The sequence below is a fragment of the Amblyomma americanum genome, chromosome 2 (genome assembly GCF_052857255.1).
Source record: "Amblyomma americanum isolate KBUSLIRL-KWMA chromosome 2, ASM5285725v1, whole genome shotgun sequence".
Classification (NCBI taxonomy): domain Eukaryota; kingdom Metazoa; phylum Arthropoda; class Arachnida; order Ixodida; family Ixodidae; genus Amblyomma; species Amblyomma americanum.
The window spans coordinates 124,259,200-124,278,483 of NC_135498.1; the positions used below are offsets into that span (position 1 = coordinate 124,259,200).

The 19,284-nt window shown below is 48.1% G+C and overlaps 1 protein-coding gene across 1 annotated transcript in view; it reads right to left on the minus strand.

Annotated features, from left to right (window-relative positions):
- Positions 1–19,284, minus strand: part of LOC144121793 (calcium-activated chloride channel regulator 4A-like) — a 56,994-nt gene that overhangs the window by 21,788 nt on the left and 15,922 nt on the right. The window contains exons 3-7 of the mRNA XM_077655191.1: positions 18,270–18,376; positions 10,548–10,718; positions 7,881–8,005; positions 5,678–5,783; positions 5,044–5,274 (exon numbers count right to left, since the gene is read on the minus strand). Of these exons, the coding sequence (XP_077511317.1) occupies positions 5,044–5,274; positions 5,678–5,783; positions 7,881–8,005; positions 10,548–10,718; positions 18,270–18,376 (740 nt within the window). The remainder of the gene's footprint in view (positions 1–5,043; positions 5,275–5,677; positions 5,784–7,880; positions 8,006–10,547; positions 10,719–18,269; positions 18,377–19,284) is intronic.

Consider the following 19,284-nt stretch of genomic DNA (forward strand, 5'->3'; position numbering starts at 1 on the left):
GTTTTGGCGCACCCCTTTCCCTCTTTAAGTGTAACGAATTCGAGGCTGCGGGGAACACACGAACACAATGAGCGTTTTGCAGGGAATGCATGCTTGGTACATTAAATACTCATTGTCGCTCAAGGTTCCCATAGCTACGCAGGGTAGCTTTCGATTCCAGCCTGCCGCAATGCTCCCGTCATTATGTTCTGAAAATAAATTTATCATACAGCAATTTATAAAAGAACAGTCACAGTGGAGGTCAGAGTTTTTACAGCGATGGCTCGCACGGGACGACATTATTAGCGCAGTAAACCACAGTGAAAGGGCCCGTAGTATGGCTATAGCAAAACCAGTACAGTACTCCTCTAAGCGTCAATGAGAGTGCTGGAAATGGGCGAGGGGCGGACACCCTTTCGAAAAATCTCGTATATATGCGTCATATGTGTCTAGACCATACGAGATTATGGAATAGGTCCTACGTGCAGACATATGCGATAGGTGCCCGTATCTCAAACGTGTCATATGTGTCTCGTATGTAAATCTTTTGGGACAGAGAAACGCTGGGCTGGAACTTAGTCTTAAAAGATGGGAACCATAAAATAGCTGCCATACAATTTAGCAATTTAAAAAAATGACGGGGCGCAAAAAAATACCACGCCCAACAGGATTCAAACCAACATCCTCTCCATGAGCAGCGCCCTACACTAAGCACTACTCTATGACTGCCACACGGAACTGCTTTGTTATTTTTGTGTGATGAAATTGATACTGTCCTTTCCGTTATTTTGCAACTGTAGTGTAAGACGAGAGATAAATGGTTATTTGCCTGGTTTAAGGAACGGAACTAGAGAGCTCGTCTTTCACTTGGACTGTGAATCTTGCTGTTCTCTGCTAATTCAGTGCTTTTTAAGCACTGAAGCACGTTTTTTTTAGTGCGCTAGTATTTTTTGCTATATCCGGAGACCCGGAGCTCTTCCAAGCAAATACTCCAGTTATTCATTGCGTAGCTTTAAAGTGGCTCAACAAAGCAGGGAATGCCATATTTACGTGCCAACTAAACGTGTATCCAAACGCAATGAAAACGCCGAACGGCAGGCAGCTTGCGTAACTGGTGTTCAGAGCAAGATAGAGGGCACAAACCGAGAAACAAGGAGAACGTTGAGTGAAACAGGCCAAGCGTATTCTTCTGTCATTTTTATGCTGTGGTTCGCATTTGTTATTTGCTTTTTGGTCGCTACATTTCCGCTCGTTTCACGAAGCACGCGGCACGACTGTAAACGAGGCATTCAGGAACGACAATGTTTCCAGGAGATAGATGTAGGCTGACGAGATGCACATCGGAGCTCCTGTCTGCAGACGAGTGCCGCGTACGTGCGTTCACCCGAGACATGTTCACCCGTGACATATGTGTTCACCTGAGATATTCGCAACGCGTATGAGCTCGTATTGCGCCCATATGAGTTCATACGAGGCACATCCCTGACACATATGATTTCGTATGAAACACGTGTTTTGACGAGGCACGTTTCTCGACACATATATCCCTTGAGTACATACAAGACACATTTCTGACACATATGACGTCGTATGAACATTATAGGTGTTCATACGAGTCACGTAACTTGACACATATGACCTCGTATGTGTTCATATCAAGCACATACCTTGACACATATTACCTCGTGTGGCCATATATGACCATATATGGCCTACGCCCATATATGTGTAGGTAGGATTCACATAACGTGACACATTTAACTCATATGCTGCCCATATTAGCTCATACGAGACACATTTATGACACGTATAGCTCGTGTGTAACACCAGACTCCCTCAATACTTTTACTGGTCATGACACTCCCTCGAAAGTTCGATATAGGGACAAGAGTGGTTGCTAGGGGTGCCCTCGCCATTCTGGGGGCATCGGAGTGAATCCGGCGCTGGTGCTCTGCGGCCTACGACGGAACTGAAAAAGGCAAATAAATATATCTCCGGAGTAATACTAGTATGAAAAGGATATGTGTCCGGGTAGACGAAGGCACAAAAAAAAATAAAACTGTTTATCAGCGCACTGGCGGCCGGCGAGGCCGGTAACACTCAGCAAACTCGCGCGCAACCGATTGCGCAGCAAGCCAGCGGGCCTCACTCGCGGAATACGAGTCCCTATTACAAAAAAAAAAAAATAAGACAGGCGCCAGCATCGTATGTACTGGCTAGTATTTAAGAGACAGATATGCTCACCTGCCGGTCCGATGGAGCGGGGCTGGCGCGTCCGTTTTCCGTTCAAGGTACGAGGCGCAGTGCGCAAAAATTCAACGGCAATGGGCACTGGCGCCCCTGGCTATGCTAGCTCGCGTGGAGACAGGTATATATGTGGTGGAAGTGCTCGCACTACTTGAAGGAAATTTGCGTAAACGATGATTAAGGGGGCTTAGTATTAAATCTAGCTTTAGAACGAGAATTTCGAAGGCAATAATAAAAGTTATTTGTGCTATGCAAAATACAATGTTGACTAACATTTTCTTCCTAAAGCATTTAGTGGAAATTACTGCAGCCGATCCAAGGCACTTTAAACACTCGGACTGGCCTTAATGCCTCTCGAAAGTGCAATGGTTACAACTCGAGACCACGCCTGTCTGTTATTTACTATATAGACGCTTACTTGTAAACATTTATTTCCCTTTTATTCAATTTATTTTCTTCGTAACTACAATCAGTAGGAATGATGCAGTGATGCCAATTCCGGAATGAGCAATGATGACCGACTGCTGTTTCATAAAATTCTTGCTTTTTTTACTGCCAGCACCTTCGTGCCACACCTGCCATTAACGTTGCTCATATAGTATTTTGTAATTTTCATTCTGCTTTCATTCCGGCTTTTATTGCAACTGTTACTGATAATTTATTAATACAATCAAGTAATTCTTCTTCATGGCCGAGATCATCATTATTAAGGTAAACTAAGTCAGAACCGTTTCCAACGTCAGAGATGAAGAACGTGGGGACAATAGTTTTATTCATGAGAACAGGAAAACAATTTTAAAGAAAAAATTACACATTTCTTTTTATTTTGCAAAGGTGTGACAGAGCTACATTACTCGGAACCGTTTAACTATGTTTAACTCAACATTTAACTCAACGTTTAACTCAATCAACTTTACTCAGAAGCCTCAAGTCACTTTCCCGTAGGTGAACCGTCTTCCTCACGCTAATTTCATCAAACATCAAAACTCCTGACAGGGAAGAAAATATAAAGAGTGAAGTGTCCGGAAATGCAAATTAGTTACCAGTTTAAACCTTAATTAGTGAAAGCATACCTCGAAGTTACCTTTCAGGCAGACCTAGGATGATTTCCCTCAATATATTGAACAAATTCTTGGAAAATCCAAATTATGCTTTTAGATTCTTCAAATAAGTGTACAGCGTGCCTGGATGTGGAAGGGGAAGAAACCCATTTTCGTATAGAAATGTGCACACCGATGTCAATTTTATCTTCAGTAGCATCCAGTCATGAAGCCATTCCTTCTTGTAGCTGTTGGCAAAGATTTTTTTTTCGTAGCGAAGCGAGAAAAATGTGCAAATCTCAATAAATAAAACGCAGAACCATGTGCCTATCTATTTGAAGCTTACTGCGCAGCATTTGGCGACTTCACGTTACTTTCATTAAACACTGATCAAAAATGATTTTTCACGCGTTGACAGCTTGCGCAAATTTTGTTCAGTTTTTCCGTGTTCCGTCTCGTGAGCTGTCTGCCTTGTGAGCTTTAGTTGGCAGCGCTTAAGTTGTTGCTCCAAGCGACGGATATGTGCCTTCCATTTTTTATGCTGCGAGCAGCTGCATACAGCTCTCTTTGTTTGACATGAAGTGTCTACAGGTACGCTTCCGTTCACCTCAGTGCCTACGTAAAAGAAAAGAAAAATAAAATTTCACTCATAGATATCCCGTGTGCCGGACATGCAATCAGCACGCAAACAACACGCCACACGCATTTCTACTTTCATTACCTGCGTCAGTCTCCGTTTCATCTGCGCCTGTCGATCTCGAGCACATCGTCGGTGCAGCGCCGAAGCTCTTCAGATCAGCTGACGGTTCTCGGCGACGGTTGGTAACCTTAGGTTGTCGAGGCGAATGAGTTCTGCACATTTTCTGATTTGACAAATACGCAGGGAGGCCTTCGAAAATCCTCCGAACGGTGTCCGGCGAAAGTTTTGGCACATCGCGCGGAGACGTCACAACCACGCCATCAACTACCCATTGATTTGCACGCACAATATCTCTGGCATCGATGTGCTTTTCACAGGCACGCAAACGCGGGGAGTCGAAATTGAAGCCAGAAGTTTCTTGGCGTGGTATGGTGCGCTTCCATTTTTCACGGCGGTCGCTGTCACTGGGCAGGCAGAACTTCGACACTTTTTCTTAATTGCCCCTGTGCCCGGAGCGGCATCCAGGTGCGCAAAAAGTACACGGCATCCTGACCTGACTTTCAGGCACACTCAGGGCGCACTTTATTGAGACACAGCACAGGGAGAAGCCGAAACCTGCGAGCTCACATGCCACGCTACTTCGCACTGACAGCAGCTGCCGCCTTCGTTCTTGCCTCCCCAATGCCCTCTGGCCATACGCAGTGCCGCACTGCGGCCGCCGCTGGCAGCACACAAAGCTCTCCCATAGCGTGACGGCGAAGCTTCATGACCAGTAAAAGTATGGAGGGACTGTGGTAACACATGAATTCATACGAGACACATATGAATTCATGCGAGATTTTTCGATAGGGCACTCGTTATGCTGCCTGCTGGGCCACCTAGTCTAGATGGGCCTACACTTAAGAGGGTGCTTTAGTTGGCAGGAGGAGTGGAAGGCCAATAGAAGAACGATGTAGAGCATGCTGCGCTTGTTTCCATCCATATCGTGGTGCTGGCTGTACGCGCTCTTGTTGGGGGTGGTAATGGGTATAGCTTTCGTCTTTTCATAAGCCTCGTGCACGATTAAACATTTAGGAGGTTTCCTCGCTCGTGTTATTCCTAGGCGTTACAAACCGCTCCAAAAGCCCCCGACCCTACCTTGAGCGCTGCGTTGAGCCCAGCACCCAGAGACGTCCATCCTCCGACCGTCACGGGCAGTGCTGTCTCTCTCAGCCTCTTCCGCACGGTGGCGTTGAGCTTCGTGAGGGGCGCAACCACTCGCGCCCTCTGGTTGAACGCGACTAGAGACACCTCTACGGTATTGTCGGGCGTCGTGTCCTCCAGGAACCGGCCCACGGCCCGGCGGAGTTGCACCAAGCGGTCTCCTTGCTGCAGTGCCAGAACGCGGACGGCAAAATGGCTCAGAGAAACGAGGAGGTCTACCCTTTCGGATATAGAACAATTCGGTCGCCTGTCAGAACATTCTATACTGAGACGTCTTCTGGTGCGCCTCGGAGAACAGCGCCGCCTGGTTCAAATTTCATAAATGTAACCATTTTTTTTCTGAAAACTTGACTCGGCCGGTTTACTGTTAGTATGGGCGTGCAAAAAAAAAATGCTGGAGCGAATTTCGTCTTCAACGAAAATAAAACATGAAAGTTTCACCTCACCGTTGCCTTGACATGTTGATTTCAGTTCGACACAAGTGTATCCTTGTGTTTTCTGACATCAGCTTTTGTCTACAGCCAGCTAACCTTAGCCATCGCGGCACTGAACCTGATAAGGATCTCACCGCCATGCTTCCAGAGACGTCCATGGCAACGACCAGACGCCCAGGCCTGGATCCAGAGCGCACAACACGAAATCGAGTAGGCTGCAAAGGCGACGGCCCCCGGAGCCTGCGTTCAAAGAAGTCGTGCGCAGTTTCTTATGTGTGCATAACCGGTTCAAAACCAGCGTTATCCCGATGTTTCAAATCATTCGTACAGAGTAACCGTCCTTGGAAGGAGCGCAGTGAGACCTCCTTCATTACGAATTCCTATGCACCTAGTTGTGCCAAACAGCGATCGTGTAAAATGCGACGCTTACATCGAACATGACTGTAGATAATCCGATCCAATGGATATACACCCCGAGCTCCAAAAATCGAACGCTGCCGTTCCTTGTTAGTGCTTCTGGCGTCACAGATACAAATTATAATTGAGCAATACAGACTACAGAGTGCCGTTGACTGCGTGAGCTAGGTTAAAATCTCCTATAGCCTAAACTGAGTACCTCATTAGTGCATAGCGTAGCCTTCATAGCGCGTAAAGCGTCAAGTTATTAGGCACCTGCAAGCTATATAGGCAAAATGCCTGAACAATGGATACAAAGAAAGACACTGCCTCCTAGCTGTTTAAAGGGCGTATTTTTAACTTGTAATGCCGGCCTATACTATGATACAGAGAGTGGAGATGTGAATGATTTTTATTTGTGGCCGCAGGACTATATGCACAGCGAACATATTTTGCAAAAACAGTCTTTTGAATCGTACTTATTAAAGGAAGGTCAAAGTGTAAGCTATCAGAGCAGCAAGATGCCTGCTTCCAGACACATTTATGCAAGAGCTACAGCTAACGCCGAAACAGCCTCACATTTCCAAGTCTTAATGTTGCACTGGCAGCTTTACGGTGCATTTTAAAAATTCTGCTCTTGATTTACTTATGTGCCTGCGTGTTTCCCGCTGTTTATCGTCTTTAAATAAGGAAGCAAGAAAACGCAATTTATTTATGATCATGTGATATTTTGCTTACTGGATCTCTCGTTTTTTTCAACTATTTTGCAGTAAAGGGAGAGTTAGTGATGACATCTTGGAAGTTACAAAATTTTATCCAACGTTTCAAATCCGTCCAGATTACAGGAATATTCAAGTTCCGACATTTCGTGCAAAAGCATTTATCACGGAATGTTATCTACAGAACCTTCCTTGCACATTGCTATCGAAATAATTCTAAACTCGCAGTGATTTTGCCGTCAAAACTCTTATAGAATTTGCAGCTGTGGAAGCTGGGCTGCGACCAACATCTGTACACAGTTTTTGTTGCGCTGATGCACGGTGACACCATAATCTGCAATGCAACCTCTTTTGTCCGTGCTCAGTGCGACATCAAAAAAGCATAAACAAAATACCTTAAGACAGGTGGCAGCATGCGGCAGTTCGCCAAATGACAGTCTGGTACATGAACCTCATAACCTGATGAGCACACAAGATTCTGTTTTGCAACCAGCCGCCCACAGCAGCTTGAGAGTGCGCAAAGTGGATGTCAGCCGACCATGCTATCCCACGGCCGTCTCTTTTATATCAGTTGTTTGAATTATTTGCCCCACGCATTTCCGTCGAGCAAACGCTTGACAAAATTTCACTCGTTCCAGCTGCAAAACTGGCTAAGCCGGCTTCATAGAATGCACGCTACAGCGAGGTCAGGAGGAGAGCGTAGAAAAGCAAAGCCTCAATTGAGGTGATTGTATTGAATGCCCTACATTAGTATTGGTAAAATCTCTAGGGTATTCAAATATAGTATTATGTGGAAAAAAAATAAGCCGCTTATAATCATGACATTAGCTCTGCAAACCTAAACCTACACTTGAGAAAAGTGGAAATTTGGACCAGTTGGTAAGTCACGATTTGCGGGTAGGCTTAACACGAGACAAATGAGGACAAGAGAGGGACACACGACTAATTTATTGGGTGTTACTACTTGAAGGGGAAGAGGTGCTTCCGGCTTCTTTCCGTTCCATTTTTGTTGTCGTTTGACCCCAGATTATATTGCTTCAGTTTGCCTTTATCCAGCCCCCTCGTCTTAATTAGTGGATAGCTGGGAAATGCGCAATCAGTTCGTGGAGCTCGTAATTATGCTTCCGTTTTTTTCAGTTGCAAGTTAGCGTTTGCCCTGTGTCCATCTCTTGTCCTCATTTGTCTCGCGCTATGCCCAACTGCAAACTAAACCTGCACTCACCGCCGGATGCCCTCCGTGGCAGAGATGACACTCCACGTACTCCGACCGTCGCATAGCGCGTTCTGCGGCGAAGGGGCGTCCGCGTTGTGAGCCAGCTCGGAGCTGTCGTCGCAAAAGGAGTCAACCTGCGAGGTTTTAAGCTCATCTTGCCCATCTTGAGGAGGCGTTGAAAGGCGTAACAGAATGGTGAGAGGGCATAACTATGGCGTAACAACAGGGACTAAGACAGAAAAAGACACCTCCAACGCCAGTGGAACAGAAGGCGCAACACTCATGCACTTGACTTCTTTTCATCTTGATGTGACAATGTAGGACAATGATAACAGCGCCAAAGATCGGCTCTTAGTAGCTAGTGATATTCTAATTATTGTGGGACCATTGGGAAGCCTGTTTCTTCATATTGTATAACCCGGCCTATAATACTTCACATTCCGGTTTACAAATTACGTTGTGTGCGGGGCATTTAGCGCGGGTAATAACCTCTCGAAATATCGCGAACACTACTAAGAATTAATTCGCTGAAATCCGCACAAAACGAAGTGTACCTTACAAAACCTGCAAAGTGAAAACCTCTTTCCTCTCGCCAACATAACCTGCGTCAGTACTTTCCGGATAAAAGCGGCACGTCACGGCAGAAAATTTCTTCCTCTGTTAATTGACTAAGCCGAAGCTAGGTGCAAATATAATAAAAAAACTGCATATAATCTTTTCTCTAAACAAGCATTTGGGGATTTAACGTCCCCAAGCGAGTCAGGTTAGGAGGGATCACCTGGGTCCGTCAACGTGTTCTGACATCGCAAAGTACACGGGCCTCAAGAATTTCGCGTGTATCGAAATTCGACCGCCGCGGCCGGGATCGAACGCACGTCTTTAGGCGCAGCTGTCGAGCGCCATAACCGCTGAGCCACCGGGCCGGCGCCGAACTAGCTATTGGCGGTAACGATTTTTTTAAGGGCAAGACAGAGTTTCAGATTTTCTTTTCTAGGTAGGCTTTTTTTTAGTTTTTTTTTTCGTATGCGATGCTATGCTACGCTATACGGTGCCATGGTATCACATCGTGTGTTTTGGAATGGTACGTGAGGCTCAACGTCGCAAAGCAACTCATGAGCAAAGCAAATTATGAATTCATTTTGAAGGAGCTGGAATGATTTCGACCGCACTCTGGTTGAAGAGTACTAACAGCGCACAACACACTGGAGATTTCTTATTTCACCTGCATCAAAATGCTGCCGCCGCGGCCCAGTCATGGATCTCTCTTCCTTAGATTTAACAGCTGAGGGCGATACCGGTAGGTCACCGCAACAGATTTGTGCACAGTAGCTATGGCATTTATCAGTTGTTTAGGACTGAACTAATGAAACACCCTTAGGGCCAATTATTCGCGCAACGAAACTTGGTGTTCGTACTGTAACGTTTTCAATGATTTCTCACCTTAGTCGGCCATTGTTTCAGTAACTTCTCAGATTACCGATGTCAAAGAAACACAAACTGAAGATCACTGAAGTAGGAAACGCAATAATAGGAAATAATCCCACGCCTCGTACACGGTTGAGATAACGTATGAGACAAACAGGAACAGCCACTAATAATAGATTTCTTTTGCAACCTTGTCACAGCAACACTCGCAAACGACTACACAAAGTGAACGGCTCCCGTATAATGAGTAGCCTTAAAACATCTTTCCCTTGAGTCCACAAAAATTTGGAACTGAATGCGTTTGTGTTATACGATTTTTGCATCTGTTCTGGCCTATTTATTTCTTTTGTTTTGTTCAAATTTCTGAATAGCATTGACTGCAGTGTGTGCTGTTTGTTCACCACATGCTGTTTTAATATACTCTGCTCTGTGTACAGTTTTTTTTACACTTTGGCCCTTATACAGCTATAAAGATTAATGCTACAAACTATTTTTATATGCCGTTTGGTGAAATAAAAAGTATGAAAAAGTGGAAAAATGGCTAAACAATGTAAACGGCAGGGAAGGAATGAAGCTGATAAAAAACAATAACAGCTCCAGCGACGTGGCGTCGTTACTTTTTGCTAACATTGGTGCAGTTACTAAAGCGAAGTAATACAACACAGGGCTGCTATCGGTCTAATATACAGGTGATTTCTAATGAACTCTGGAAACGGTTTGTGTACTCCATACTGTGAGAATAAAAATGCCTCTAAGATTGCAAAAAATATGCTATATAACGCCTGCTACTTTAGTGTGTATTAGGCGATGCGGTATGTACCTACTGAGTAAGGTGTTCCATAAATACGTACAAATCCAAGCTACCTGTGTTAGTAGCAAGAACAGTAACTGTTTTATTCTGTTCAATTTCAGAAAGATGCCCGAAAAACGCGATAGAAAATAACGCGCGAACAATGCCGCATGGAAGGCTAAATTATCATTATCGGACAAATATTCCACTAGCTCGGCCAGTCCCTGATGCATTGGGCTTGTAGTTCTATATTATTCATTTCTTGCTATCAACATACATTGTTTTTAACAGCTTGCCTTTCGCCACTACCGATTGTTGAGATGGCACAGCACAAGCAAAGTTTTCCGTATACCCTCACTGAATTCAAATGTTTTTTCAGTGATTAGTCGCACTCTGTGTGGGCGCATTAATGTGTTCATGTCGGGACAAGGGGACCCTTTCAGGGGTCGGCCTGCACTTGCCGTAGGGAGCGGAGGCAGGAACATGACGGAGGAGCGCGCGTCGGTCAGCTCTGCCACGGGTTCGAAGTCGATGCAGTCCTCCTCCAGGGCGCCTTCGATGATGCTGCAGGGCGAACCGTCCAGCTTCAGCGGCGACGTAACGATGCTCGCACTACAGGTGTTGGACAGCGTCTGCGCAGCACAGGAGACAGGTTTCCCATGCGCAACAAGGGGGCGCTTCGATGGCGTGTTCGACTGCAGGCTCCCGCTTTGCGTGCCTCAGTGCCGTTGCGCCCGTAGTGCTGAGAGGCTTAATCGGTTAATGATTGCAAGCGTCCTTTGTATAACAAAGGCACATGTCAATGACTGAAGCCCTCCGCCAAGTTTTACAGCGCTACACCTAGAGTTTTTTCTTCCTTTCCTCTTTACTTCAGGTGTCCGCCACTCGAATGCGTTTATTTTTCCTTTGTGGTCAGTTTAACTGTGAAAAATCTGATTGCCTGTTCTATGAATCGAACGTGTGCCAGTTTCATATCTTCCTTATTGCAGCTAAATAAATAAATAATTATCGCATGAAATTCATTCTCTCGTTTCGGCTCAGTATTTGTGTGTGGAGCACGATGCAAATTGTCGTTTCTTTTGTTAATTTTACACTCTCTGCTCCTCCTCAAACATTGCGTGTATCACCGAATTTAGGCACTTAAGATAGCTGCCATAAGCTGCTGATGATATTTTGGGAGATATATCGGTTATGTCCTCGTAACTCTGCAGGAATAACGCCCCCCCCCCTCTCTCTCTCTCTCTGAAATGCAGCACAGAACTGGGTATTTCTCTGTTATTTCTCGTCCTCCGGGGCAGTTTCTTCGAGGCCGTTCTACATTTTGACATTTCCTATTATCCGACTTGTCCAAGTAACAGTTCCTTGCCACGGAAAATTGTTGTAGCTTTACGTTTTATTATAAAGTCACAGATTATCACGTTTTTCAACTTCAACTCGTGAGCCGTACTTTACTACTTGCCTTCAACTAGCTGACGGGTTAACGTGATAAATTAATTGCAGAATGATTCCTAGGTATTCGCGTTGTAATATAATGCCTCATTTTCCTGTTCAGAGTCAAGAAATGTTTAAACGAGTATAGGCATCTATCTGTTCGGTGCATGCTTTCTTCTTTTTTATGATGCGTAAGACATTGTTATACATCAATTTTGTTCGTAACTACTTTATTTATAGTCCTGCAGAGCTTTCGCCGACGGGGCCTTAGGCACGTCGTGGTGTTGCCTAGCCGTCACTTCGCATTTTCCTCCCACCGTTAATAATTTGCAAACAAATTTCTTTCTCGTGCTGTTTCGGTTTTGGTTTCAATAGCCGAAGTATGGCTGTGATGTCAACGTATGCTTATAGGTGACGTGAGGCTTGAAAAAGCACAAGTGCAGTAGAGCACTTATTACTGACACTCTTCAAGCTCTAAACCTCTGTGAGGTAAGAAAAGCCTCGTCTTCACATTTAGGAGCTTTATACCTTTTAGGAGTACCGCAAGCGCTCCGCTATGCGGCTGAAATGAGGGATTTTTTGTTTTCAAGTCTTTTGACTGATGCTGTAAGATATTCGTGAACTCTTTGTTTGCCACATTTAAAGAATCGCTTATGTGGCCCATGGCTCCTGTAATCTTTACAACATTGCGCATGACAGTGCGCTGTGCTGCATCCTCCAATAGGTTTTTTCGCATTCCTCTGCTTTGCATAGCTTGGTCTCACTTGATCTTTATGACAATAAACCACTGTGTGCTACCAACTATAGGTTCCAAGAAGTCATTTTTGTTTAGAGGATCGAAGAGTACACGCAGACCAGGCAGGAAATTAACACCATTAGGCTTGATAATTGACCTCTTCTTATCTTTGTCACGTTCTGAATCATGGTGACGAAGTTAACAGGAAAATATTTTTGAGTATCAGTGGCAGATTCGTCACATACCAAAAAATATTTAATTGCCTCTGTTTTCAGAATAATTGTACACTTATGTTTTTAGCCAATGTGTGTTCTGAAATGCTTGTATGTTTGAAAACTTTTTTATATATAATTGGTTTCTGGGGGGAAAGGAAATGGCGCAGTATCTGTCTCATATATCGTTGGACACCTGAACCGCGCCGTAAGGGAAGGGATAAAAGAGGGAGTGAAGAAAACTTTTGGTATTCCTAAAAATGAGACAGTATTTGTTACTGTGTACACCGACCAACGTAGCAGTACCCGTGCGATTACATCCGGCTGCCCCAATTCGCTTCGATATTGCGTCTTGGAACTCTCAGGTGTTGTTGCGTGTAATTTCCGAGAGTTCCAAGACACAATGTCGAAACTCTCAGGGCTTATACGCAATTACCCTGTGGGATGTCATTTCTGCCGAAACACGAATCCCAACAAAAAAACGACACAAGTGTTTATTCGATTGCCGATGGCAGTGGACGAGCATACTGACGCTACGCTCGTCTCGGTACCGGCAGGAAGACTAGCGCTCTTGCCAGCCGGGCAGCCTGGATTTGTAGGCGCCGTCGGTGACGCATGCCTCGGGTGACGCAGCGGTGGCGCTGGGTTTTATCAGTAACGCGGTCCAGTGTGTGGCCGTGTTACGCTGGGCAGCATGATAACAAGGTAAAGGCTGCGCGAAAATGTGCGCAGAGTGTGTCGCCACATCAACCCCCCTTCCCCCCCACGCAGGGTTGGAGAGCCCTCAGGGCTTGTAAAAATCTGTGCAGCGTACCCGACGTCCATAGCGTGTAGTGACAGAAGCATGCTGCGATGTCAGGGGTCGTGGATGGACGCCCGTGGGTACCTGGTATTCCCTGGTTCGGTGAAGTCGATGTAGGCTGACTTCAGCCGGTCGACAGAGACGCGGACGTCGTTCCCGTTAACGCGCAGGGTGAAGGTTTTGTGGTCGCGGTGGAGAACAGGGTAGGGGCCGCTGTAATGTGGCTGGAAAGGCCTGCGGACGGTGTCGTCCCGGAGAAATGTGTGTGTGCATGTTGCCAGATCATTGAAGACGAAAGGGGCAGTCTTAGAGTGGTTAGCTGCAGGCGACGAGCGGAGGGCAGCGATGGTGCGTCGGAGGCGGGAGACGAAATCGGTGGGATCTGACGTCGCAGTGGTGGATGGCGGTTCAGAAAGAAATTCGCCTGGGAGACGGAGTGGTTCCCCGTAGACGAGCTCTGCGGGTGTAGCCTGAATATCTGGCTTGAAGGTGGCGTGAAGACGTAGGGCGACGGCTGGGATGGCTTCGAGCCAGGTTGAGTCCGTGTAGGACATGATGGCTGGTTTGAACTGACGGTGGAAACGCTCGATCATCCCGCTGGCGCACGGGTGGTAGCTTGCGGTCCTCGAGCGCTCGAACCCAATGGACAGCCCGAGGAGCCTTAAAAGGTTCGATTCGAAATGTCCCTGGTCGGTGGTGACACGGTGAGGGGGCCCGAAGCGAGCAATCAAGCCAGCAAAGAGGGCCGAGGCGACGTCTTCCGCGATGACTCCCTCAAGGGGCCATGCCTCAGGCCATCGAGTATACCGACCGATGGCGGTGAGGCAGTAGCGATAGGGTTCAGCTGGGGGAAAGGGCCCTATGATATCAAGGTGGGCGTGTTGAAACCGGCCAGAGGGCTGGGGGAATGCTCCGAGCGTAGAAGTTACATGCCTGGTGACTTTAGCGCGCTGACATTGAATGCAGGAGAGCGCCCAGGTGCGGCAATCTTTCTGCATGGAGGGCCAGACATAGAGGTCGGTCACGAGGCGTGTAGAGGAGCGTATGCACCGATGACTGAGATTATGCAGCTGGTTGAAGAGACCACGGCGATGGGAAAGGGGCCCGTAAGGCCTGCTTCGTGCTGTTGACATCTCGCTGTAGATAGTCTTTGTCGATCCAGGTAATGGGGCTTGCAGCTGTAGTGAGGACCGGCTCTTAAGAAGTTCTTGCAGTTTGACGCACGTAGTCTGAGCCTCGGCGAGGACGTCAGCTGTTATCTGCGAAGAGCTTATAGCTGCCACACGTGAAAGCGCGTCGGCGATCACGTTGTCCTTTCCGCTGACATGTTGGATGTTCGTGGTAAACTGGGCAATGAACGAGAGCTGGTTCCGCTGGACCGGCGGGAATTTTTCACGGCGTTGAGAGGAGACGTAAGTGAAAGGTTTATGGTCGGTGTAGATTGCGCAGTGCTGTGCTTCGATGATGTGACGAAAGTGTTGAACTGCTTCGTATGTCACCAGAAGTTCTTGGCAGTAAGCTGGTGAATTCTATGGGGCGGGGGGCGGGTATTCGTTGGTTGGACTGGCCGTCGTTTTCCGAGCTGAGAGTTTCCTGGAAAAGAACGCCAATGGATGCCAGGGGTTGTCTACGCGTTGCATAAGGGCGGCGCCGACGGCAAAGTTAGAGGCGTTCGTGAAGAGCCCCAAGGGAGCGTATGGCACGGGATGGGAGAGAAGTGTGGCGTTGCACAGAGCAGGTTTGCATTCTTCGAAAAGTTCGGTTACCGCCGGTGTCCGCGTGACGGGTTGGTTCTTTCGTAGTCCAGCCAAGGCATCATGGAGGGGAGCCTGGTAGTCGGCTGCGCGTGGCAAGAAACACCTGTAAAAGTTCAGCATGCCGAGGAAACGGCGACGGTCTTTAGAGGTGGTGTGTTGGGGGTAATTTTGCAGCTATAAGATGCGCTGAGGCAAAGGTCGAGTTCCCTCTGGTGAAACTTCAAGGCCGAGGAATTTGACGACTGAAACGCCAAGCGTGCTTTTTGGGACATTCACGAGCAGGCCGTAGTCATCGAGGCGTTGTAAAAGTAGACGAAGGTGCATGTGGTGTTCGTCGGCGTTACCGGAAAAGACCAATATGTCGTCAAGATAGAGAAAGCAGAAGCCGAGGCCACGGACGACTTCGTCGGTGAAGCGTTGACAGGTTTGTCCAGCGTTCCTCAGGCCAAAGCTCATGAAGGGAAACTCGAACAAGCCGGAAGGCGTCATGATCGCAGTTTTCGAGACGTCATCCGGATGGACGAGTATCTGCGTGTAGTCCTTCACCAAGTCTAGCGCGGAGAAAACGTGGCAGCCATAAATTACAATGACGAAGTCCTGTATGTGGTGAACGGGGTCTCTATCCGGAATGGTGCGGGCGTTGAGGGCACGGTAGTCCCTACAGGGCTGCCAGCCATCGGTCTTCTTCGGGACAAGGTGAAGTGGCGAGGCCCATGGGCCGTCAGAGCGGCGGATGATTCCCTCAAGGGGCATGGGTTCGAATTCTGCTTTGGCTACGCGCAAGCGGTCCGGGGCAAGGCGACGGCTGCGGCAGAAAACCGGGGGCCCTGGGGTGGTCCGGATGTAGTGCACAGTGGTGTGCTGCACATCACGTGACAACCTGCTAGGGCTCGTCAAACCGGAAAATTCAGCGAGGATTGCGTGGTAGGGTGAATCACTTTCAACACCGAGTACTTTAATGCTCGGCTGGGGGGTAGTTGTTCGCTGTCCAGGCGAAGAATGCCCCGTCGTGGCGTCGATGAGGCGGTCGTGGCGGCAGTTCGGAAGGGTTCTGTAGTGCGCCAAAAAGTCTGAGCCGTTTATTGGCTCGCTGACGTCGGCGATGACAAAATTGCAATGAAGGCCACGGCGTAGGTTTTTAAACTGGAAGTGCAGACGAAGTGAGCAGTAAGTCTTGATTGTGGACCGGTTTGCCGCGTTTAGCTCAAAAAACATAGGAAGGAGGACGGGTACCTTAATGGTGGGATCGTGGGTAGCAGCAGATGTCGGAACCGCTGTCGACAAGGAACCGCTGCTTTGTAATTTGGTCGGTGACGAAGGTGCGACGGCCTCCAGGTTGGCAGTGTCTACGAGCTGCCGTTGCCGTTTCTCTTATGCCCAGCGGGAGCAGGGTGGTTGACATTGTGTCCCCGAAGCGTCGATGGTAGTAGCACCGGTCGTCGTCACCTGGCTGCTGCGACGCGGTGGTGCTACGGTCACGGCTTTGCGGGTGGCGTGTCGGCAAATGTTGATCCAGGCGTCGTTGAAAGGAGCTGAGCTGTTGATTGATGTCATCGATACAGCGCGCAAGCTCTGTGGTGTTCTGCGGTGCAGCAACAGCCTGGATGGTGGGCGACAACTGCGGCAAGGAGACCTCAATAACGCGGTCAGCGATTTCAGCAATTTGGTCTAGAGGTAGCGTAAGCTGAGCCTGCAGAATTTCCGGGACGTCCGGTGGAAGACGTTGAAGCCAAAGTGCTCGCAGAAAGGAATCCTGGACTTGCACGTTTCCCGCGAGAGCACGCATGTGACGGAGGAGCTGCGAAGGCTTCAAGTCGGCAAGTTCTGCGGACTGTAGTAGTCGCACCTTGTTGTCTTTCGAGAGTGACATGCGGCGGGTAAGTTCAGTCTTGAGATGTCCGTATACAGGTTGGCCGTTGGCGGGTTGACAAGGATATCTCGGATCTCGTTAGCGTAGCGGGAATCGAGGTGGGCGACGGCATAATTGTAGCGGGTCCGGTCTAGCGTGATGTGCGCGAGGGAATGAACTGGGCTTCGACTTGGGCGAACATACCTCCGGCAATTCAGCCCAAAACGTCGGAAGCTTCACAGCGACACGCCAGACGTCGTGCGGGGCAGCGTGCGGGATGCCGTCGTCCCGGGCTCTAACGTCCTCGGCGGAGCCGGCGGGATGCTGCTGCATGGAAGCATTAAGTTGACCGTGACGTACTTCCTGAAGCTGTTGGTCTCGCTTCACCATGGCGATGCCTTCTCTGTTGTGAGGGTCGTGGGATGTCATTTCGGCCGAAGGACGAATCCCAACATAAAAACAAAACAAGGGTTTATTCGATTGCCGATGTCAGCGGACGAGCATACCGACTCTACGCCGGTATCGGTAGCGCAAGGTAGACTAGCGCTCTTCCCAGCCGGGCCGCCTGTTTTTTTAGCTGCCGTCGGTGACGCAGGCCTCGGGTGACGCAGCGGTGGCGCTGGGTTTTATAAGGAACGCGGTCCAGCGTGTGGTGGTGTTATGCTGGGCCGCATGATAACAATCTAAAGGCTGCGCGGAAATGTGCGCAAAGTGTGTCGCCACAACCCTTAGTGGCGATTAGGGCTTTTTTAAGCGACATTTATTTTCTCAGGGCATTAATGATCGGCGAAGGTGTGCTAAAAGATGTAGCAATGATTAAATTAATGAAAAAAGGCAATGTGACATTATGAAGTCCAGTAGACAGCGACGGTATGGTACCTGCGTCCAGGCAATATATGTATGAAGCAGGGTGCCTCGGGGAAAGACCCGCTACCTTCAGGTGCCGGATCCTTGTACGCTTGAGAGCAGGGCAGTCCCACAGTAAGTGGTGAATGTCAGCTTCAATGTCCTCGCGTTTACATATCGAACAAACAGGCCGAGGAAAGAAATCTTTGTACTGAGGCCATATTAAGTCTTATAAGGTCTTAGTAGGGACAGTAAATTACAGGTACAGTGTTTGGCGGCAAGGCCAGTACGGAGTGCACCTATCGTGTACAGCACGCCACATTCTTAGATCTTGTCAACTCGAGAAATGTCTATAACGTCTCTTAACGAGTAGAATAGCTTGTTTCATCACAAAGCACTGGCGTGCCTTCATGCTCCTTCTTTCGAGCTCTCTGCACCTTTTTGTAGCTCCGCCCTTACGTCTACTTTTCTCGACATCATGTGTCGGGTTCCCTATAGGTATGATACGTACTGTACATATTCTTCCTGTCAGTGTACTGTGGTGTCTCACCTGTCCTCCGCGCTTGTAGACGGCCGGGTACAGCGAGTCACCAGGGGCGCCGAACTCGTCGAAAACGCCGTACCGCAGGTGAGCCCACTCGTGTGCCATCAGGTAATCTGCGGACACAAAGACATCAACCAAGCCACGTCAGCCTAGAAGCGCTGGATGCAGCTCGCTACACTTCCCGTTCAAGCGCGGCGTCCCACAGTGTACCCTCACCCGGCAAGCTCCGAATTCTCAGCGGTTCAGCGAACGCACTTCAATCTCGCTTCGGTGCCGTTGTTGAAGACAAATTGAACAGCGTCTGTATAGTCACGGAGAATCACTGAAGCGTAATATTCGACATGATGCCTCTCGGCGCGTCAGCTGCTAAGCTCGCAGTTCTCGTTGTTAAATGCTGTGCGAGTGGGAGAGAATGATACGCATTTTTTTTATCCCAAAACTACTTGCAAGTTCGGATCCCCTTCCCAACACGTGTACTTGGCACAAACACTGTACTTGTGAGAGTCATGGTTTAAGAGTAAAGCTCTGCTCAGAGAATCGCGTTGTCAGGACGACCATCACGGCAACGCTGCAACATCGGATGCACAAGTCCTCTGCGAGCCTAGCTAGAGCCTCCTTTAACAAATCTTTACGGTCTTGAAGCAATCACCTTCTGAAGAAGCGATCAGCAGTTATACTGGGCATCTAATCAGCTATGAACCAGCAAGAGAAACGGATCGAGAATGGACGAGGTAGCGATTGCCACGAATGCACAACAGATCTACAGCAGCGAATCTGCAGCTCCTTGAACCGTTCATTAGGATAGGAACGTCCTAAGAAAAATGAAGTAATTCTGAGGTCATGAGAAATTTTTATTATGGACAAAAACGGCTCTTACCTGAGGCGTCCGACAGGTGGTGTTAAGGACGGTCAAGTTTCCAAGAGTTTCTTTCCCGGAGATATGGTGCACTACCGAGTAGAACGTGTCATTGTTGCAAAGTCGTCTTTGTAAAATGTAGCAACGGCTGCTTTCCTAGCAAGC